The sequence below is a fragment of the Marmota marmota genome, unplaced genomic scaffold (assembly GCF_001458135.2).
Source record: "Marmota marmota marmota unplaced genomic scaffold, marMar, whole genome shotgun sequence".
Lineage (NCBI taxonomy): Eukaryota > Metazoa > Chordata > Mammalia > Rodentia > Sciuridae > Marmota > Marmota marmota.
The window spans coordinates 6,687,718-6,710,959 of record NW_026000020.1 but is presented as its reverse complement, the minus strand read 5'-3'; the positions used below and the strand labels follow the sequence as shown (position 1 = coordinate 6,710,959).

The 23,242-nt window shown below is 51.7% G+C and overlaps 1 protein-coding gene across 4 annotated transcripts in view; it reads left to right on the top strand.

Moving 5' to 3' along the window:
* Nucleotides 1-17,498: 17,498 nt before the first annotated feature.
* Nucleotides 17,499-23,242, top strand: part of Arid5a (AT-rich interaction domain 5A) — an 11,992-nt gene continuing 6,248 nt past the window's right edge. For 2 of the 4 annotated variants that reach the window (XM_048810336.1, XM_015499725.2), the window contains exon 1: nucleotides 17,499-17,633. In XM_048810336.1, coding sequence (XP_048666293.1) covers nucleotides 17,630-17,633 — 4 coding nt within the window. In that variant the 5' untranslated portion in view covers nucleotides 17,499-17,629. The remainder of the gene's footprint in view (nucleotides 17,634-23,242) is intronic. The other 2 variants (XM_015499726.2, XM_015499724.2) reach the window with 1 other exon arrangement.

Sequence of the window (23,242 nt, the reverse complement as noted above, 5' to 3'; positions counted from 1 at the left end):
CCTGGGACACTGGGGGAACCATGGCAGGTTATGTCCAGGGAATGGGCAAAGGTTTGTGAAGGAGCAGATATTTCAAATCAAGCCTGGTTGCCGCAGTCCGGCTGCAGCAAAATAACTGGGGGGGTGACGAATAACTTGTGTACGTTGATACAGCAAGAGTGGAAGCCGTTTATTGCAGGACAGGAGCAGTATTTATACATTCCACACAGCTTATCTAATTAGCATAAACTAGATACATCAGTCAACCAATAAGGAATCTCCACACTTAATGGCTCGCTTTTGTTACTTTTCAAACCACTCCCTCTGGCATTTTGCCAGGCACCATCCAGACTTGTTTATGAACTCTAACATTCCCCTGGCAAAATGCCAGGTGTTATTTTGACTTGTTTACAGACTCTAACACCTGGTCCCTGAATCTGTCTAGCTTCCTGTCTCACCATGTAATCTCTCCCTCTTGCATGTACTCCCACCATGATGCTGTCTGCCATATTGTGATGTAGCCAGAAGGCCCAGAGCAGGTGCTGGTGTCATGCTCTGAAATCTCCAGAGCTGTGAACTAAATGAGCCTCTTTTCTTTATAAAGTATCCAGCCTTGTGTGTCTTGTTATAGCAACAGAAAACAGACTAAGACAGTGACTTTTACTGAAGGTTTAGGGCCATGCAGTGTGTGAGCATGGAGGGAGGGTTTACAGTGCAGCTTAACCCAGAGGACAGAGATCAGTTGCATCTCAGCCAATCACTCTTTTCCAGGGTCTTACGATGTTCATGACACCAGAATTTCTCACTGTTCATTCGTTATGAGCCACAAACCTTCCTCCATCCTCCCAGGTCCTCTATTCTTCCTCTTTGTCAGTGTCAGATCCAATCTCCTCACCCCCTCAGCCCTGCTTATGTCTTATGCAGAGCAGTCCAGCTCCCCAATATTATCTCCAGGCCTGACTTTGCATGCCCCCCCAATCTCCCTGGGTGCCCGGCCACACGTCAAGACCATACTTTCGGATTCAGGCAGCATCACGAGCTACACTGATCCAGATGCCACTTCCCCTGCAGATACTGAGAAGTTCAGAATGAAATAGAACCGAAAGATGTGAAAACCACACTAGAACTTGGGAGAGGGAGGAGGAACACCAAGGCGTCTGGTGCACTGCGAAACCACAGAGCCCAGCCGGGTTTCAACCAGGTGAGCCAGTGAGGAATGGGAACTTGATATGGGGGAGGGGATTCAACACCTACCTACAAACAAGAGGTGTGGCCTTCAGGAGAAGTGAAACTGAGTCCCACTGTAAAGCTAGAACCCTGGAGGGCTCCTCCCTCCAGGAAGAATCTATTTACAAAACCAGGGAAGTGACAGTGAATCTTGCATCTTATCTGAGCTTAGGGCTTTGGGTGGGAGAAAAGTTTCTTGGAAAAAAAAAAATCAAACCTTAAAACCCAAACTATTTAGGATAGCATTTAAATTTATGATATCCATATGGCAACAAGTCCCCAAACAGAAAATCTAACATAATAATATTGCCCCAGACACAAGGAGTCCTACAGAATAAAACAGCCCTCTAGAAGTGAGCTCACAGGCAGTAGCTATGAAAATCACACGAAGAAACCATCTATCAGCCAGCACAGTAGTGCACGCTATAATCCCAGCAGCTTCAGAGGCTGAGACAGGAGGATCACAAATTCAAAGCCAGCCTCAGCAATTGAGCAAGTCCCTAAGCCACTCAGTGAGACCCTGTCTAAAAATGAAAAAATAAAAAATAAAAAGAGCTGGGGATGTGGCTCAGTGATTAAGCACCCCTGGGTTCAATCTCCAGTGAAAAGGGACAGGTTTTTAAAGGAACCAAGGAAGTAAAATGTATTGTCATTGCATTTGTAATCATGACAGGCAAGCCAGCAGATTAGATACAGCTGAATTGAAAATATTTAGACTGGAGGGCAGATCTGCAGAAATTCATCAGGATACAACAATCTGTCAAAGAGAATATTGAAAAAAAAGAGTTAAAAGATAGGTGATGTAATAAGATCCAACATAGCATTACTAGTAGTTCCAAAAGAAAAACTCAAAATGAATGGGAGACAGATAATATTGGCAACATAGTAGTAAGAAACAATGGAGGGGCTGGGGATGTGGCTCAAGCGGTAGCTCGCTCGCCTGGCATGCGTGCGGCCCGGGTTCGATCCTCAGCACCACATACAAACAAAGATGTGTCTGCCGAAAACAAAAAAAAAGTAAATAAATATTAAAATTCTCTCTCTCTTTAAAAAAGAAAAAAAAAGAAAGAAACAATGGATGAAATATTTTTAAATTGTTTTTAGGGCTGGGGATGTGGCTCAAGCGGTAGCGTGCTTGCCTGGCATGCGTGTGGCCCGGGTTCGATCCTCAGCACCACATACAAACAAAGATGTTGTGTCTGCCGAAAACTAAAAAATAAACATTAAAAAATTCTCTCTCTCTCTCCCCCTCCCTCTCCTCTCTCTCTTAAAAAAAAAAAAATTTAAATTGTTTTTAGATGTTGATGGACCTTTCTTTTATTCATTTATTTATATGTGGTGCTGAGAATTGAACCCAGTGCCTCACACATGCTAAGCAAGTGCTCTACCACTGAGCCACAACCCCAGACCTGAAATTTTTTTAGAATGAGAAATTGGCATGAATTTTCAGATTAAAGAGGCATATGGAGTCCTGGACAAGCTAAATAAAAATAAATCCATAAATGGACATTGAAGAACACCAAAAATAAATTTAAAAGCAACCGGTCTGTAATCCCAGTGACTTGGGAGGCTGAGGCAAGAGGATTGCAAGTTCAAAGCCAGTCAGTCTCAGCCACTTAGCAAGGCCCTAAGCAACTTAGCGAGAACCTGTCTCTAAAAGAAGTATTTAAAAAAAAGGGCTAGGGACGTGGTTCAGTGGTTAAGCACCCTGGATTCAACCTCCAGTATCACACCCCCAAAATAAGAGAGAAAATACAGCTTATTTTAAAAGGAGTTTGTTAGGGGCTGGGGCTGGGGCTCAGTGGCAGAGCACTTGCCTAGCATGTGTGAGGTACTGGGTTTGATCCTCAGCACTGCATAAAAAAATAATAATAATAATAAAATAAAACAAAGACATACTGTCCATCTACAACTACAAAAAAAAAAAAAGATTTCAAAAAAAGAGGAGTTTGTCAGACAGTTTTCCATCACTGTAACAAATCCCTGAGATAATCAGTTTACAAAGAGTAAGGTGTCTTTTGGCTCACCCTCTCCTAGGTTTCGGTCCAGGGTAATTGGCCCCGACCGAGGCTTCGGGGAAAGCTACACATCATGGTAGAGGATGTGGTGAGCAGAATCACTCACCATAGGGGTGGGAAGTGAAAAAGACATCCACACTATGGCAGGACAATTATAAATTTTATTTTATTTTATTTTATTTTAAAGAGAGAGAGAGAGAATTTTAATATTTATTTTTTAGTTTTCGGCGGACACAACATCTTTGTTTGTATGTGGTGCTGAGGATCGAACCCAGGCCGCACGCACGCCAGGCAAGCGCGCTACCGCTTGAGCCACATCCCCAGCCCCATAAATTTTATAAACTATACTGTTTTATTAACTATAATGTTCCACAATAATAGAGGCCATAAAACAATAAACACAAATATCTCCAATATGCTAAGGGAAAGTAACCATCAAATTTGAATTCTAGATCCATGAACACTGTTATTCAAGAGTAAAGGGGGCCGTGCAGGGTGAGGTGGCCCACGCCTGTGATCCTAGCGGCTCAGGAGGCTGAGGCAGGAGGATGGCAAGTTCAAAGCCAGCCTCAACAACAGCGAGGCCCCAAGCAACTCAGTGAGATCCTGTCTCTAAATAAAACAGAGGGCTGGGGATGTGGCGCAGTGGTTTTGCTTGTCTTTGTTCCCTAAGCAATACAGCATTCCCTCAGCCCTGCCATTGTATTGGGTATTGTAAGTCATTTAGAGATTATTTAAAGCAGACGGAAGGATATGCACAGGTTCTATGCAAATACTATGCCATTTTACATAAGGGACTTATGTGGGGTTTGGTATGTGGAACCAGTCCCCCGTGGATACCAAGAGACAACTCTGTTTCCACTTTACTGATAAGTAGGCCCAGAGAGGTATGTCCTATGTTGTAGGCCCAGGGCCACACAGGAAGGGACAGTGTTAGCAATTGCTCTGGCTGGGAACCAGGTGCCCTTTCACTGAGGAGGAGAAGGTACCTCTGACTCATGGCCCAGCAGGCACCTGGCCTCATCCCTGCAGTTGGCTAGTGCTGGCACGACCTGGCCCGGGGGCTCCAGCCAGGAGGCAGGTGTCCTGCAAAGCAGGGTGACCGAGGGCCGCACTCCCCGGGGATAGCTGCCTCTCCTCCCTCCACAGTCAGCGAAATTTCACTGAAACTTTCAGTGAAAGGTCTCATGGGCTCCCCACCTCAGGGAAGCCTCTCGATTCCTCATCCTGGGCAGTCCAGGGGCAACCAGAGCAGGAGTGAGCACCTGTAGTCCAGCTACTCGGGAGACTGAGGCAGGAGGACCACTTGCATCCAGAAATTCAAGACCAGCAACACAGCAAGGCCCGCCATCAAGGGAAGGCAAGGGAAGGATCTGAAATGTACCAGGCCAAGACCCAGATTCCTCCCCAGCCCTCCCAAGCCCCGTGGCTGGGGACCCAGAGCCTGCCCAGCTTTCTCCCTGGACCAATGCTCTACCAGCCTTTCCTGTACTTGGGTGTCCCCTTCCCCTTTCATGGGAAGAGTGGATCCTGGGCTGTACAGAGGGCATGCAAGGATGGGATGGGATGGGATGAAATATCAAGAAAGCAGAGCCAAGCCCTGCCCTTCTTTGGTGGACCCTGACCCCAAGGAGGCATGAAAAACTCATATTTTTTTTTTTTTTAAAGTGCCTGGCTGGGTGAGGTGGCACACGCCTGTACTCCCAGAAGTTCAGGAGGCTGAGGCAGGAGGATTACAAATTCAAATCCAGCCTCAGCAACTTAGTGAGGCCCTAGGCAATTGAGCAAGACCCTTTCACAAAATAAAAAATAAAAAGGGCTGGGGATGTGGCTCAGTGATTAAGAGCCCTGGGATCTATCCCTGGTACCAAAAAAGAAAAAAGAAAGAAAGCCAGGAAAGAATACCTGGACTCTACACCCAGGATCCTTGGTTCATCATGTGCAACTGCACCAGCTTTTATAAGAAGCAACAAATCAAAAAAATATATATACAATCTTCTTTCAAGGACTTCATTGGGGCAGAAACTACAGGCTGATGCATATTCTGCCCAGTCTGCAGGTGGACTGAATGAGCATTGATGTCCAAACTATAATCCCGAATCCCTGCAAAGAAACTCAGTGGGTTCTCCACTTCTAGGACTCGCTGGCGACAGAGATGACAGGTGAAAACAGCTCTGCTTTTGAAACTGGCACTGCCCACTGAGCTCAGCTCTCTTCCAGTTCCTCTCACAGCCTAGAGAGTTATCACTGTGCACATTTTACAGATAAGGAAACTGAGGTTATTGAGGTTAGGTAACCTGACCAAGGTCACATATTTAGAAAGTGGTGGAACTTTTCAAAATACTAAGTTGGGGAAATGCTCATCATTTGTAGAAAGGTTTTCAATAAGGAATAAGAACATAGGTTTCCAGTTAACCCTCAGTTACCCAGAAAAGTGAATTCCCCAGAACATTCTGCATGACACACAGGCCTGCGTGTGTGCATGCACTTGATATTCTGATTAACCAGAGCTCTTGGTAAACAGGCCAGACCACAAGAAGAAAAAAAATGTACAGAAATCAGTAATAGCATTCTCTGAATTCACTGTGTGCTTGGAGATTCCCCAAGCAAAAGGTAGCAAACAAATATACTTTCGAAGCAAGTGGCCAGGGACAGGGCATGCATTCACCAACACCAGGGTCACAAGCATCCACTGGGTTCCTTCCCCAACCTCTAGCTTTCATGGGGAGCTGACCCATGGCTCTCTCTGCTGCTGGCCATGCTGAAAAAAAAAAAAAAAAGCGAGCCCAAGACCGCGCTCAGCCCTGGGCTGGCCTTCCTCCTCCTCTTAAACTTAGTGTCCCCCTGTGAAATCCGGGGACATCAGACTGCAAAGGGCTCTGAAGGAAATCTCACAGGTTTAGTGGATGACCCCAGGACTGCTGCTCCTTGGGAGGTGGAGGGAGGAGTCTTGAACCTTGGGATCATTCCTGGGAAGCAGGAAGCAGCCCCTGAAGAGCCCTGAAGAGCCCCTGAAGAGTCCTGAGGAGCCAGGAGCCTTCGGGCTCCCTCCACCAGGAGGCTGAAGGCTGAGGGCGGAGCTCGCCACCAGGTATTTTCAGCCACCCTGTTTCCCTTGGTGCCCTCCCTTTAATAGGGAGCTCATTTGAGACTGACTGCTAAGCAAAGAGGAAGGGTGCTCTCCTGCGCAGAGTGAGGCCAGTTCATGGGGCATTGTGTGCCCTTCTGCCTGGGGCTCTAAGGGGAGCTGAGGGACCCTTGGGCACCGACCTTTTGGGCTAGGTCTAAGGCAGCCCTTGCCACCCTTCAGGCAGATCCGTGCCTGTGCACCAGGCTTTCCAGAAGGTACCATGACAAGGCATTACCACCTCTGCCCCTGCCCTGCCTTGGAGCCCTCCTCAGTGTCTTAAAAGAGATGCTCCCTGTTGTCTCCTGAGAGCCCAAGGAGGTGTCCCTGGGGATGAATGGGTGCCTCCCCACATGCACCTCCAGACTACGCATCATAATATTGAACATACTTTGGTAGCAGTATTAGGGCTGTTCCAAGCCCTCAAAGTTGCCCCCCACGGGCCGCCTCCGTGCACACCCCCTTTCAGACTTCCCAACACTATAACAAGAACAGGTGGCTCTGGCCAAGTCTTCTGATAGGTCAGCGGCCATGTCCACCCAGCCCTGCCCACCCCACCCCGCCATCCCTTCGTGTTGCCCTGGCACCCAGGATTGGGGATGGGGATGGGGTTGCAGACAGGGGTACTCCTCACACGCTCAGCTGACTCTACCTGGCCCTGACCTTGGCCATTTCCGGCGCTTGTCCTTGTGTGTGCCATGCATCATCCTGGACTTGCGTCCAGCCCTAGGAGTCTGTGGGAGGGCAGCTGCGTGCTGCTCGCCTGGGATCTCAGGACGGTCTGGCGACAGGGCCACAGTTTTGTGCTGAGGCAGCAGCTGGGCCCTGGCGGCAGTGCAGCAGGCCTGGGCCAGATGCTCTGGGCGGCCAGGGAGCTGAGCCAGCAGCAACCTCCTGCCCACACCTGTCCTGAGGTCAAGACGAACGGAGGCCAGCAGGTCCCCACGCCAGAGAGAGCTTCTGAGTCTGCAGAGCCCAGGCCACCCCCTCAAGACACGGCAGCATGCAGCTGAGCCAGGATCCAGAGGGACCAGAATCCACATAGGTGACCTTGAGATGGGACAAGCTGGTGACAGGAGTCCCTGGCGCTGCCTGACCTACTCCATTCTGGCAGTTCAGCCCTAAAAGATGATTTGTTGAAATAAATAAATAAAAGATAGATCGATAGGTCCGTGTTTCTGTCCAGGTGAACCTCGGCTCAGTAAAGCGCTGTTAATTGGGGCTTTGCCGTGGCCACTAGGATGCTAGCCAGAGGGCAAGAGCCGCCAGCCAGCAGGCCTGGACATGCAGTTGGGGAGGTAGGGGGATGGGCAGGTGTCCTGAGCCGAACCTTGGGCGGTCCTTTTCAAGGTGGCTTCTAGCTGGTTTCTATAAAGGGCGCCTGAAGTTGTAAGGATGGGTACAACCTCCAGCAGGGCCAGCCTGGACTTCTAGAAAGCTTCTGCCCAGGGCGTGTGTGGGCCTTCGCAAGCTGCTGAGAGGCTAGAAGCCTGTAGGATGGTCTGAGATAGGTCATGGTGCAGCAGGGCCCCTGGGACAGGTAGAGGGTGACCTCTGTGGGAGGGGTGTGAGGACCCTGGGCGCCCAGGGGAGGGCAGGAGTCCACCTCCCCTACAGGTCTCTTCCGCCCTTGGCCCTTCCTGGCCCCTTTTCCGGGTGGAAAGAGGAACTGTGCAGGAGGCTGGGGCTTTCAGCGAGGCCCGAGGGGCCAGCGAGTCTCTGGCTCTGGAGCTCCCTGCCTGGCACTCGTCTGGGCCCCAGAGAAACATCGGTGGCCATGGCTAACCGAATTGTTCTTTCGGTTTGAGCCAGCACCCCTTTTTGACTCAGATCCGGGTGAGCAAGGAAAGCGCTTCTTCTTGGGACCGGAGGAGCTGCAAGATCGAGCATCGGTGGGGAGCAAGCACATGCTCGGCACCAAAATAGGAAAAGAAAAATGCTTGGAAAGAATTTGCTGTTTCCCAGCGACTGTGGACTCGCACTGTCCAAGTCAAAGCCTTGGGGGACCTCCTTGTTGTGTCTCCACTCACATCAGGGGTGGGCATGGGCATGGGGACCTTTTGCGGGTTTAGTGCCCTCCCCACCCCCAACAATCTCTGGGGCCCACCACCTCTGAGCCTCCCCAGGACTGTTTCAAATCCCTGGGGTCACGGGGCTGCACAGCTGTTTGCAGACTTTTTCTTGCAGCGGATCTGCAGTTCTGCTTATTGCTCCTCCAAGTGACTCACAAGGGGACGTGGGGATTTCTGAGCTGTTTCAAAACTTACCCAGAATATTAGGGTTTTCATGCAGCCCTGGTTTAATTAAAAAAAAAAAAAGAAAGAAAGAAAGAAAGAGAAAAAGCCCCAAAGCTAACAACATGTGACACATAGGTGCAGAAGTGGGAGGGGGCCTTTCAGGACCCAATGGCCTCTGTGCTGTGCTGGAGCTGGATTTGGGACCTAGTTTTCCCGCCCCCTCCCCCAGGCCTGGTAGACCTCTGCCTTCTATGTGGCCCTGGGGCCCTGGTCGTGCATGAGCACTGGGAGAGTTTATGAGGGGCTCCTTCTGGGGGCAACAGGGCTAAGGCCTTTAGAGGAAATAACTCACCTAGTGCATGACACTGCTCTAGGAGGTGTGAGGGCAGCTATTATGCTATTCCCATTTTATAGATGAGGACACTGAGCACGGGTAGCCAAACAGATCTGGGGCACTTGGTTCTCATCAGGAGAAGGATGCTTGTCATTTCTCTGCTCTGCCAAGGCAGATCCTACCCAGCCACAGGCAGGACTCAGACTCTCCAGAGGAAGGTTCCCTTTTGCAGAGCAAGCAGAAGCAGGGTACCCTGAGCGCCTCAGGGAGCTGAGGTCCTAAGCAGAGCTCAAGGTCAAGATTCAGTTCACCCTCTTCTACCAGGGGTCAGCAGCAGCAGAGAGGGCTGCAAAGGGGATCTGTCCCCAGCTGGCAGCCTAAGGCTAAAGGGATGGAGTGACCCGCCAGGCCTGCAGGTCACCAGCCTTGGGACTCCAGTGAGACTGGAGCATGTGGGAAGTCAAGACCCCAGTATCATGAATACCTTGTCCTTAGCAATCTGGAGGTACTGGCCAGCGGGGAGGGCTGCATGGTCCCAGGTGGTGGAGTGGAGGCAGGGGGTGGGTGGCAGGAGCCTCTTCCTCCACCCCCCTTCTAGGAATCATCATGGAGCACCTCCTCTTCCTTCTGAATTCCTTATTTACCAACCCTGAGATCACCTGAAGCCCCTGTGAGCTCTCAGACAGGTCCCCCTCAAAACCTCAGTTTCTTCTTCTGGAAGACTGTAGCCTGCATGCTGTGGCCCTGACTGATAGGAAGGGCTGTTGCTAGCTGGGGAGAGAGCCTCAAAAGCTGCTGGCCTGTCACAATGTCATGAGACTGTCCATAGGAGCCTGGTGTTGTTACCGCTGTTTACTAGTGACGAGTCCTTGCTTCCCTGAATGCTGAAGTATAACACCAGCTAAGCAGGCCCAGGCGAGCATAGAGTGGACAGTGAAAGGTTTTATTAAAGGACAGAAGAAAAGACTTCTCCCCAGAGGAAGAAGGGGACCCAAAAGGTGGAATCTGTGGAAGGGAGAGGTCTTCCCTCTTTTAGTCTTCCCACATTCCTGTCCTTTGTTTTCCTCTCTCCTGCAGAGACAGAATGCAGGTGGGAAGGCCAAAAGGTGGGAGATGGGGAGGGGGGGCGCTGGAGGAGTAATCTGGACTGGAGGGCCTGGGGTGATTTGATTTGCACCTCCCAGTTTGCTGGGTGCTGCTTCATTAGCAGTTCTTTAGGATGGGTTCCTGCCCTTGGGGACATTAACATTTCAATTTCCCCAGGTGCTGCTCTGGTTTCCTGGACTCCATTCTCGTTAAGGTCTCCATTTTCTTTATTGTACTGGATATTACCGGATTCATCCAACTACACTAACTACCTACCTTTGTCAGGGAGGGGTGTGCACCCAGCCACCCCCAGGCCCAGTGTTGTCCTCAGCCCAGGCCCAAAGCCCAGAGAAGCCCCTTCCTTGCAGCCCTCCACCTTCAGCTGTGACCAGTGCCACTCAGGACTGAAGCCAAGGTGGGGCCAGAAAGTAGTTCTAACAAAGCAGAGGCCTCTGGGCCAGCCCTGTGGGTGAAGATCCCAGGGCAAAGGTGGGCACCTGGAGAGGAAGGGGTGGTGCCCTGACCTGGGGACAAAATCCTCAGAGGCTTGCCGGCTTGCCAGTGCGTTACAGTGAGGACGGACGTGTTTGCGTGAGGCTCTGTGCGAGCTGTGGTCTCCTCTGTGTGCAAGATGCATGCGCTCCCGCACAGACGTGTGAACGCAGGTTAATGCCCGTACTGCTGGGTGTGCAGCATGTACCAGAGATTGCGCACTCCTGGTCGGCAGAGTGGGAAGGGAGGAGTGTCTGCAGTGCAGACAGGAGCACTTAGACCTCGGTTCACTAGGAGTTCTCCCTGGAGGGTGCTGTTCCCCCAAAACACCCCATATCTGCAAGGCAGGCAGGTCCCACCTGTGACAGTCGCCAGGTGTGTAGCTGCAAGGCAGTGAATGAAAGCAGAGGCCTGTAGCCAAAGGCTCAGGAGTTCTTGGGGCCGGTGGACCCCAGACCACCCTGAGCCTGGCCGCTTCAGCTTCATATTTGCAAACTCTCATTGAAGCCAGATTTGCAGATAGGTAGTTAGTGTAGTTAGGTAAATCTATCGAATAAAATAAAGAAAATGGAGGCCATTATAGAGAATGGAGTCCTGGAGAGCAGAGCAGCACCTAATTGAAATGTTAATGTCCCCAAGGCCCGAACCCATCCTAAGGAACTGCTAATGAAGCAGCTGCCAGCAAACAGGGAGGTGCTAATCCAAAAGCCGCCCCAGGCCCTCCCTGCCCAGATTACTCCTCCAGCCCACCTGTCCCCCCACCCTTTGGGCCTTCCCACCCGCATTCCATCACTGCAGGACAGAGGGAAACAAAGTCTGGAGTGTGGAAAGCTGAAAGAAGACCTTAGCTATAAAAAAGGGAAGACCTGCCCCTTCCATAGATTCCACCTCTTGGATCCCTTTCTTCCTCCGGGGAGAAGTCTTTTCTGCTGTCCTTTAATAAAGCTTCCACTGTCCACTCTATGCTTGCCTCGGCTGCTTCTCTAATGTTATACTTCAGCATTCGGGGAAGCAAGGACTCACCTGTAAACAGCGGTAATACCATGAGTTTATTTGGTGAGCAGGAGTTTGAGCAGCCTCTGTCCCCAAAACCTGGGCTTCCAGGACTGAAGGGATTCATGGGGACTACTCAGGCTGGAGATGAGTCACTTACCTTCATCTCAATTCTTCCCTGCATTTGGGCATCTTGGCCACACCCTGGAACCCCACCAGGACACTTAGGACCTTGAAGCTACTACCTGAAACCTCATTAGGTTAGAACTTCAGAGCCCAGCCCCATGAGGCCAAGGCCAGGACTTGGGGGCTACTCAGTCTGGGACTTCCCTTGGGTAGACAGATGACAGTGCTGAGCAGAGGGACCAGTATGTGGCCAGGGATAGGCCCTCTTGGGTGTAGGGAAGAGGCCTGTTGAGTTGGGGGGGTTATGTATTATTTCTTTCACAAGCTCAGAAGCACACTGCTGTGGTTTGAATATAGTGTGTGTCCACAAGGGTGCATATGTGGACACTGAATCTCACTGTGAGGAATCAAAGGAATGGAACTATAATCTATGGTGTCTAGAGGTGGGGCCTTGGGGATGCGATTAGGATTAGATAAAGTCACCAGAGTGGGACCTCATGATTGAATCTTGGTGGTTTTATAAGAAGAGGTAGAGACCAGAAGACAGTCTCTCTCTCTCTCTCTCTCTCTCTCTCTCTCTCTCTCTCACATACACACACACACACACACACACACACACACACACACGTGTTCTCTCTCTCTCTCTCTTGCTATGTGATGCCCTGCATGACCTGGGGACTCTGTCAGCAAAAAGGCTATCACCAGATGTGGCTCCTCAACTTGGACCTCCAGAACCATGGGCCAAAATCAACCTCCATTTTACTTTTTCTTTTTATGTAACTCACCCAGAGCCTGGGAGGATTCTGTTCTGTTCTGGTGACAGGCGGAAAGGACAGCCTCTTTGGTAAAGAGATTTTTTAAAAGAGCCTAACTCACTTCAGACCCTGCTGTGTCTGCCTCAAAGCATTTTGTGGTCTGCTTGAAACTGGCTAGGAGGCCGGGAAAGGCTTGAGGCCTCTGCGGCCAGATCTACCTAGGACCCAGGTGAGGGCCACCAAGGGCAGCTTCTTGATCAGCCACCCTCCCAGGTTCATCCTAGTCCTGCCCCTCAGGATGTCAAAAGCAGCGCTAGCAGCCACCCTCCCCCACCCCCCAAGCCTGGGTGTGCCCTAGTCCATGTCCTCCTAATACAGGACAACCAAAGAGAAAAAGCGACAAATGGAAACTGAGGAACACCCCGCCTCCCCATCCCCCCGCACAGTGACTTTCCTGGAAGTCAGAGGCAAACTGGAACCTCCGCAGAGAGCGGGGATCCTCACTTCCCATCCCCATGTCCCCAGTCCTTCTTTTGGGGGGCTGGCGTGAAGCTACTCGGATGTCAACTGCAACTGGGGGCGGGCAGGAGGATCGTTGAAGAAAGGGGAACCCCAGAAATCTGTCGGGTCCAATCCCTTTCCTCATTCCTCTCGCAGGGCCGCCACCACGAGGGCCACCAGTCGCTTTGACAGGAGACAGCCCCAGACTGAGCAGAGGAACCAGTCTATGGCTAGGAATAAGCCCTAGGTGACAGGGTAAACTGAGCCCCGGCCCCCGCTGCCCGGCCCCAGCTGGCTGGCCCAGCAGCGCCCGGCACCCCGCAGCCGCGCCCGGGAGGGGCAGCGCCGCGCAGCCGCGCCCGCTCTGGCCGCGCTGGCCGGGCCCTGCAGCCCGCCTCCCGCCTCTGATGTAAGCTGATATTTTAATTCTCTTACAAGGAATGGTGTTTAGAGAAATGACTTAACCCGATTACTCATCGTCTATAATGACTTGGCCCGACTCCGAGGCTATTCCTAGACGTGACGCTCGAGGCTTTGATTCTTTCTCTCTTTACTTTTGCTCCCCGCCACCCCCCCCTCGTGATTTTTTTTTTTTTAAATCCAAGAAATTACATTCTGACTACGCGGCGGCTCCGCCCCCTACTCGTCCTCCTTGCACGGCATCCTGGGAGGTGTAGTTCCCTCCGAGGCCCCAGGTGCGCTGCAGTTGCTCTGCCCTCCACCAACAGCCCCGGAGGAGCGTCGGGGTGCGGGGGCCGGCGGGACAGAGGTCACATAACCGCTGCATGCCTCCGTTTACCTATCTGTCAAAGGAAAGGGACAGCCACACAACATAGGGTTGAAGGGCCAGCTGAGATCTCGTTCTATGCAAAAGTGCTACACAGACCCCTTTATTAAGAATTCGTAGTCCTGTGCATTTTGTGCTGATCTCCAGCCTAGATAACCACTTGGTGACATAGAATGACTCTAGTTATCCTGATCCTGAGACCTGGCACCTGCACCTGGCACACAGTCAGCCTTCTTCTTCCAGTTTGTGGTGGAGCCTGTGAACTTGTACAGTAGTGTCTGTCCCTCAGTGTCCTCAAGGGCACTCTGAGGACAAATATATCGATCACTTCTAGGGATGAGGGTGATATGCAGGCGAGATGCAGGTGCAGCGTTGGCTGGAGTAAACCTGGTCACCCCTCCCAGCACCAGGCCTCAGCTCAGTGACTGAAGGAGCGACCAATTCTCCAGGGTCCATGTTGCAGGAAGTTAGGGACTTTGTTCTGATTGTAGCTATGTCCCGGTGTCTAGGTCAGTGTGGCAAAGAGTAGGACCACAAAACACATGTTGGCTGAATGATTAGATGAAGGGTTGATTCCCTGCTTCCAGATGAGGGACCTGAGCTCCTGAGCTCCGAGGGGAGAGGGGAAGAAAACCCCAAATTCCTCTCCTGGCCCTGCTTTCCCCTGCCCCCAGGGGGGTACTGTTCACGGCTCTGGCTCAGGAAGTGCAGGCTCCCAGGTTTCTCGCTGCTGGGGCTCGTGGGGTGAAGTGATTGGGTCACGGAGGGGCCCTCAGCCCAGCCCTAACCCAACTAGGGAAGCTGCTCCGGATTCTGGGGGAGGCAGGAGGGAGCTTGGGGCAGGTACATCCGCGGCTCCCTGTGGAGGGCTGCGGGAAGCCAGCATTCACAAACCCTGGAGACCATGCCCAGGCTCTTTCAGTCAGGAAGCTAGCCCTGTTGACTGGGGACTCAGCCCTATCCCCGCAACACCCCCTCCCTTATCCCCAAAGGCCAAAAGCTATTCTTGTCTTTTTCTAAAAGAGGCATTTGAAACCATGAGCCAATTTTTTCCATTCCTGAGCTTGGGTATCGTCTATTTCGGGCGTTTGTTGTTTTCCATGAGTTGCAAATGCCACCGTGAAGCCGGCCTTTCCTGGACAGCTAGCCTGGGAGGGCAGCAAGGCAGCGCCAGCGTTAAAAATACTTCCCGCTTCATTTCTCCTTTGAAAACAAAGCCCTAGGGGCCTTTTGCAACTGCTGAGCCTGGGAACAGAGCTTCTCAGGGCAGAGAACTGGCTGGGTTTCTGTTCTCTTAGTGCAGTGAATGGCTTTGCAGGTTTCAGAGGAAGCAACAGCACTGACTTTGCTCTGTGACCTTGGGCTATTTGCTTAACCTCTCTGGGCCTGGTGACCAGATGATCTTGAATCATCTGAGAGTTTCAGGGTGAGAACACCCCCAGGGTCAGTTTCTCTTCTTAGAAACGGCCAACAAGGGTGTTAGAAGTCAGCTTCAGCTCAAAGTGTCTGGGAACACTTTGGGAGTGCCTGGGCTTGGAAAGTGTTGTAAGGGGGTCTAGAATGTTCTCAGCAAGATTCTTGTACTTGACAAAAAGATTAAGTGTCATTAAGAGGAGAATAAATACACTATGATAAAGCCCTGTGAAGGCACAGCAGCTACTAGAGAGATGCTAATCTGTGTTGTAACTAGAAAGTTCCCCAAGATCTGGAGATTATTGAAAAATCAAGTGTGGGATGGAACAATCAGAACTGTATCATTTTGGGGCTGGGGATGTGGCTCAAGCAGTAGCACGCTCGCCTGGCATGTGTGCGGCCCCGGTTCGATCCTCAGCACCACATACAAACAAAGATGTTGTGTCCGCCGAAAACTAAAAAAAAAATAAATATTAAAGTTCTCTCTCTCCCTCTCTCTTTAAAAAAAAAAAAAAAAGAATTGTATCATTTACTTAAAACACACACACACACAAAAATAAAGATACATATTTTACTATACACCATGGATATGTGTATTTATGAAAATACATAGGGAACATTCTAGAAGATTTTATCCAATCTGATAATGGGGAAGGAAGGGAACTAGATTTGGAATAGTGCCAAAGAAGACTGACTTATTTGTAATGTTTTTACAGGAAGAATGTGTTTATTTGTGATGGTTTGTTTTTCTTCTGGAGACATTGAGGGGCTAGGTAACCCCCTCAGGCTATCCTGGGCTGAAATCCTGTGGTTGCAGGAGGAAGTGGCTGCAGGCTAGAGGTGGAGGTGTGTGAGATAGAAGCTTGAGAAATGGAAATGTTTATGCTTTTAGGGAGGCAAATAGAGATACGGTTCCTCTGCAGGATTTATTGGTGTTGTAAATTACTTTCTATTGCAAATAATTGCCTTAGGATACAATTACACTTAGATCATATTGTTCTCAGGTTGGTCAGGCAGGTGTTGACTTGCTGGGCCTCTGCTCAACAGGCCCTGACTGTGAGAGTGTGCCCCGCTGCCTGAATAGCAGAATAACCTGCCTGTGGTGTGATGCGTTCCTGCTCTGTAAAGGAAGTGAGTTCTGCATCTATTAGGGCATCCAATCCAGGAGAGAGGGGCTGGCCTAGACTGTGGTACTGCCTGCTTCAGTGGTGGGGCTAGAAGCCTGTTAAGCTTCCCCATGGCATCCCATGATAGTGTCTCTGTCACAGCCTTAGCTCTCTTGGAGGGAACAGTGACTTGTAATCTTGGAAGTAGGAGGCACTGTTAGAATCACCATTCTAGTGATTATTCTGGGCCATTAATAAATATTGACAATGATGTGTCTGTACCAAATCTGCAGATGGTATCTCTTACAGACCAACCTATGAGGAGGTGGACAAGGGGTTTATCCTACAGAGCCCACAGTGCTGTCTGCTCTGGGCTGAGTTCTGTCATCCCAGGGCCAAAGGGTAACAGCCAGGGTATTGGGGTCACCACACTGTGGCCTGGTCCATTAATTTAGAGGAGCACTGGTGTGCTCATGGGCAGCAAGGAGTTCAGACAGGTTGGAGTGCAGATAGGGCTGGGGGCCTCTGTTCTGTTCTGGGCCCTAATGACTGGGTTTAGCTCAAGCTCCACCACCTTCACTGTGTAACTTGAGTTAATTAATCTCCCAGACCTTCCCTTCCTTTTACCCTATAAAATGAGGATGATGATTGTGTGAACTGCAAAGAGCTATTATGAGTGTTAATCAATGAAACTTCTGTGTACCTACTATGTGCTGGAACAGATTTCAAGTCCAACACGGTATTTGCTGATACTTGACGCTCCTACAATCCAAGCAGGTCCAAGTGACTGCTATGCTGGCTCCACATCTCTCCTTGCCTCAACTCACCCTCAGCCTCACCAATGTCTCCTTCAGCAGGGGCGCTCCCCATTCTGCACTGCTCAGCCTGTAGCTGCCACACTGCGCGACATATGTGGACACTGGCTATTAAGGTCGGGCTGGAGACATCAGGCATTATGGAATCCCACAGAGGCTAGGTCAAGGACTCATTAGTCTGGCCCCTATGAGGCTAACACTAACCACTTGGCCCAGGACCACTTTAAGTCAAAAAGTCAAAAGCACTTTGCTTACCCCACTCAGTCCTCAGTGTATTGCTAACAGCGAGGAGGACTTTTCCAAAACTCTAGTTTTACCCTTAGGGGGACAGGTACAAGGCCGCTGCAGTCTGGATTCCCGGTGATCCTCCTCCCTTTCTAGGTTGCTAGGCGGGGAGCGGGGCGCACACTACAACTCCCAGACTTCCCCGGGCTCATGGGGCGGACCCTGACCCCTCCCGAAAGAACTGGGCTGCCAATGGGAGCCCAGGCGGGGCGGGGCTGCGCCCGGGCGGGGCGGGGCTGCGGGAGGCGGCTGAGAGCGGTGCCGCGAGTCAGTCGCGCCCGGAGCGCGGGTCTGGTCAGCGTCTCCGGTGCAGTGTCTCCGGGCGGCGACGCGGGACCTCGAAGCGCCATGGGTAAGCGTCTCGGTGGCCCGGGACGGGGCTCGGGGGCCCGCGGGGAGGGCGAGAGCTGCGGCGCGGGACTCCTCGTGCCCTCGCTGCGGTCGGTGCGGCTGTGCGGGCGGACGGGGCGGGAGCGGGTTCGGGGACTCGGGCGCGCGGAGCGAGCCGGGACCCGGCGTCACACCCGGCCCAGGCGCCGGAGGGCGAGGCTCGGCGTCCGNGGCAGGTCTCCCCGCCCCACAGGTCTCACTGCCCACTGGAGCAAGCCCCATGCCGAAACTCTGCCAGCAGCTTGCTCCTGGGCCCCTAGTGGACTGGCTGCTTCAAAGGCTGTCTTTGTTTGGGCTTCAGCTTTCCCTAAGAGAAATGGAAGCCAACAACCCCAGGCAAGGGGGTGGGGCGGTGTCTGCTGGTTGCTATTCAGGCTGCTGCTGCCATTATTTTCGTAATTGACACAGTGTTCCTAGTCATGACTTTTTATGAAAGGAAGTGTCACTTCCTTCCCACCACACCAATAGTGAGTGGGGCGTAATACTCAGTTAGCAGGCCCTCACCTCCAGGCTGTGTGGCCTCTAACTAGTCACAGCCCCTCTCTGGGCATCAAGGCTATTTGAGATCAAGGTTCTCCTCCCACAGGCACAAGCTGATATTCCTGTAGTGCAGTGAGATTCGCTGGGGATGGGGAGGACAGGTGTGGCTCTCATTCAGAGGTGTGCACACACATGCCTTGTGGTTTGTGGGGGGAACCTCATTTCTCATTTTCTTTTCTCTTGTAATCCTTTTTATTTTTATGTGGTGCTTAGGATCGAACCCAGGGCCCCACATGAGCTAGGCGAGCGTACTCTACCACTGAGCCACAACCCCAGCCCCTCATTTCTCATTTTCTTCCACTTAAAACATTGGCCCATCGAGTGTAGCACACTCATCTTATAGATGGAGAAACTGAGGCACGGAATCAGTGACTGAATTGGTAAAAGATGCAGCTGTGTGGGGGCCCAGCCCCCTGCCCAGCTCTGCTTTGCCCTGCTCTCTTCTGATGCCATTGTTTGGCAGGGGAGGGGTGGGCTCACAGGGCCACCAACTTCCCCTCACCCACCCACCTACTTTCCCTAAGTCCGAGTGAGACTATTTGAGTCTCTATGCCTTTACCTTCTGTCCTTTGCAGGGACCCCTGCCTCCCACTCCAGTAGACAGCCCTAGCCAGGAGCCCACCCCCTACTCTCTGTGGCAATAGGTGGCAGTCTCTTAAAGGAATATCAGTGGACGACAACAGTTTTCCTTCCTTCCTCAAGATGTGAACACAACAGTCCTTATTCAAAGATGGCGGGGCTTCTGGGGGCCTCTGAAGCCGGGGGATTGACGCACACAGTAGATGTTCTTTCTGCCCAGGCCTGAAGCCTGTTGACCTGCCCCTCTTGTCCACACAGACCAGCTGTTAGGGGAGTGTCAGGGTCATGTGATGTAGAGTTGGTGGGGAGAGTGGGCAAATTTGCATCCTCTGAGCAGAGATAAGGAAACTGGGGTCTCCCCAGTCCCATTAAGACAACCTAAAATACTCTGCGCTCAGGGTTGACTGACTTGGAGCAGTCAGACTGCTCTGGTTCTGAATCCCAGCTCTGTCACTGGAAAGCTGTGTGACCTGAGGCACCAGGTATGACAGCTGTTAAAGGGGGAACGAGTGATACCCCCAGTGAGGCTGGGAGGAGTCAGTAAGGCAGGTGCAGGGCACCAAGCCCAAGCTGGCCAGAGCTCTGATTTGAGTTGGTAGAGCATCAGGTGCAGAAAGGGAGTTAGGGGCTGGGTGCGGTGGTGCGCACGGTGATCCCAGGAGGCTGAGGCAAATGAAAAGGACTGAGGAACTACCCCTGGGTTCAATCCCTAATAACAAAAATTAAAAAAAAAAAAAAAAAAAACTTAAAAAAAAAAAGGGAGTTGGAGAAGGGCGTGAGAACACACACTCAGGGAGCACACTCTCTTGGGAGCGAGTGACCCAGCTAAGCTCCTCACCACCACAGTTTAGGATCTGGTAGTTGAGCTTGACTCTCACTTGAGCCTTGGAATGGAACAGAAATCAGATTCCTAACCCACGAGGATCCTTGGGCAGAGCTCCTGCCTCACATGCTGCTAGTGAGGGCCTAGGGCACAGGGACCCGGGCTTATCTCCTGGCCCCACCACCCACCCTCCTGGGGACCTCGGCCACCAAGAAGTGAGCAAATCAAAGGGGACTTGTAAAGTCCTGCCCTCAATGATCAGGACTTCCCTAGCCCCATGGCCGAACTGCATAGAACTCAAGGAAACCAGGAATAAACTCACTGTCAAGGGCACAAGGGCTTTAAACAAGGAGCCTCAGAGCTGCAGGGGGAACCTGGCAGGGGAGGCACCTGGTCCCGGAAAGACAGATAGACATCAGATGGGTGATTTCTCCTCTGAGTAGTTTCTAAATGGGTATGCAATTCAGAGTACCATTGGTATTTGGTTTTTTTTATCTTTTTATTTTTGTGTGTGTTTGTTTAGAGAACGTGACCAAATTTTCCTAATATTTAGATGGAATCTTCCCCTCCCCAATGGACCTTTATTTTATCTATTTATATGCAGTGCTGAGAATCGAACCCAGTGCCTCATGCATGCCAGGCAAGCGCTCTGCCACTGAGCCATCACTCCAGCTCTCAGATGGAATCTTTTTAAAAGAGGAGTACTGATGTCTTGCCCTGTGGATAGATAGCACAGTCTCACCAAGCTACAAAAATTAAAAGTGCACCTAGGCCAGTGTTCCACCATGAACAGAATAGAGTAGAAAGACAGTGAATGGGGGCTGGGGATGTGGCTCAAGCGGTAGCGCGCTCGCCTGGCATGCGTGCGACCCAGGTTCGATCCTCAGCACCACATACAAACAAAGATGTTGTGTCTGCCGAAAACTAAAAAATAAATATTAAAAAAAGTTCAAAAAAAAAAAAAGAAAGACAGTGAATGGAACAGAATAGAAAGCCCCAAAATAGCCCCAGATGTGTTCCTTAAAAGCATTGAGATTATGGAGAGGGTGGCATTTCAGCCACGGGGGGCGGGGGGAGGGCAGGGTCACCCAGTCAGTACTGGCGGCACTAACCCCCAGGAGGCAGGGTTGGGGAAGAGCATGGTGATCCCTGTATCCCACCTCACGCCACAGCCTCCAGATGTGTCATGAGTGAACAGTGACATCATCACCGTCACTGTTGTTTCCTAGACAGAGAAGGTCACGTCTGAATGACATTTGTGTAGAGAGCAAGGGTTTCTTTTTGAAGCTTGATCCACCTTCCCCCCTCACAGATGGACTCAGGGCAGTGGCAGTTATGAAGGGGTGGGTGGGGTAAAGCTAGGAGACCAGGGTCCCCACTCCAAGAACTCCTTCCCTCCCGTGCAGAACTAGGCAGGCAGGCAGGGCCCGCCCCACATCTGTGGAAGTGGGTTTCCAACTTATTTTTCATTGCAGACAGAACCCTTTTTCCCAATGAAGATTTGCCTGGAATCCCAGTCTATAAATCATCAGAGATGTGAGGGATTAGGGTGGCCAGGGACAGGACAGGGGGCACCTGGATCAGGAGAGAGGGGCTCTTCTGGCTCTCTCACTAAAACTGTGGAATTGGGCGCCCAGAAGGCGCCAGGACAGATGGAAAGCGCTTGAAGCGCTTGGGAGAGAATGGAGACCAAGTTCATTTGGGGACTCAGTAGGACACAGAGATAGAGAGTGCCTCCCTTTGTGGCTCCAGGCAGGAGCTCTGGTCCTGTCCCATCTGGGTGTCAGTGGCTCTGACTGGTGACCTCCTTTCCAGGTAACCCTAGTGCCCAGCTCCAGGTTTTCCCTGAGCAGGGCCCAGGCAGAGCTACAGGTTCCAGAACCAGAATCATCAGAAGGGACTAGAGGTCCACCTGGCCACCTGCTGGGGTGCCCCACATAGGATCAGACTTAAAAATGCTCCCCCAGGTGATTCTGATGGTCCAACCACCTTATTTGGTTGTTGTTGTTGTTTTGCTTTGTTCCTGAGATGGGTCTTACTGTGTTGCCTAGGCTGGCCTCAAAGTCCTGGGCTCAAGCAATTCTTCCCCAGCCTCCCACCGAGTAGCTGGGACTACAGGCATGTGACCCTGTGCCTGGCTTAGCCAACTCATTTTTCTGAAGTCCAGGGGTGGTAACATGACCCGTGAGAAACCAGGTCACACTCAGAAATGGAGAGAGTCCTTTGGTGCCCATGCCCAGGATCTGAGGCAGCAGGCAGGCAGGGAGAGGAGGAGGGCCAGCCTGGAGAGGGGCTCTTACGGCCCGGAAGCTTCTGGAATTCAGAGAGTTAGCAAAGGATTTGAGCCTTTCTCCCATTTCACAGAAGGAATGACCAAGCCACATAGTCACAAGAACTTGGTTGTAAGGGTATTGCTCTGGTGGGTCAGTTGTTAGCCTCCTGGATTCCTGGAGACTGGCTGGGTCTTGAATTTCGGAAGCCATCAAGCGGGTGGCCTGGGTCTCTCTCTCTCTGAACAGCCTTAGGTTGTTCCCTCCAGATTTGTTGACTCTTTATCAGGGCTTTGCACAGGTGGATGATGACCCTGGTTGGTGGCCACTCCTCCAGGGTCAGACGGGCTTTGTTTTGCGCCCTGGTCCACCAGGGAGACAAGGAATGGGACCTCTTTGGCTTCAGTTTCCCCTACTTTAAAATGGGACCCTTCCTGCACAGCAGGGTGTTGTGCTTGCCAACCAAGGCCACGCAGAGATCTCAGCACCAGGCCTCTGGTTCCTTCTGGTTCCCGCAGCCCTGGGTCCTGGTGGTACCAGCTCGCTGTTCCAGGGGAGTCTTCCTGTCTGGGATGAGGGAACCCCACAGGTTTCTGACAGTACAAATACCCGGAGCTGGAGCAAACTGGGAATATGAGCCCTTTCATTCCAAAATAACAAGAAAGGGCTATCATCTGATGTGGGTTCCTGGTCTAGGGATGCTGCCAGCCTGCCTTCTGGCCCAGGTGGTCTCCAGTGGTTGTGTTTTTGTAGCTGCAGGCACACGGCTGGCTGCCCTTAGCAACATGGACCCTGTGTCTATGAATAGTTGTCATGAGCCTTGCTGGTTCCTGTTGACCTGGCACCTCTGTGTGTGGGGGCTGGAGGCCTCTCTGAGGTATCAGGGTTACATTGGTGACAAGCAGTTTTGCTAGGATGACTGTGAGCAGCTACGACAATGAGAGGGACGTGCTGGGGCTGGCTGGGGCCAGGGAAGGCCACCCAGGGAAGGGACTTGCGGAGACCTGTAGGGCCCTCAGGACCCTTGCTAGTAAGGGCAGTTTGAGGCCTAAGGAGGGGCAGTTAGAAGGCTGCATGTGCTTGGGGACAGGCCAGATGGGTCACAAATGGGCACTCGTCTCTTCTGCATGATCCCTGGAAGAGCACCTGTCCAGGCTCCAGGGGTAGCTTTGGGAGCCACACACATGGGAGCCTTGGTAGCATCCCTGATTTGACCAAGTTGTTGTGAAACTTCCTTCTGGATGTGGGCAGGTTTGGGGGTCTTACCCGCCTCCTGACTTGCCCCTGAGAAGGCTTTGGGCTGGGCTTCTTCAGAGACTCGGGGAGATGGCTGGAAGTGAAGGGAAAAAGGGGGCGGGT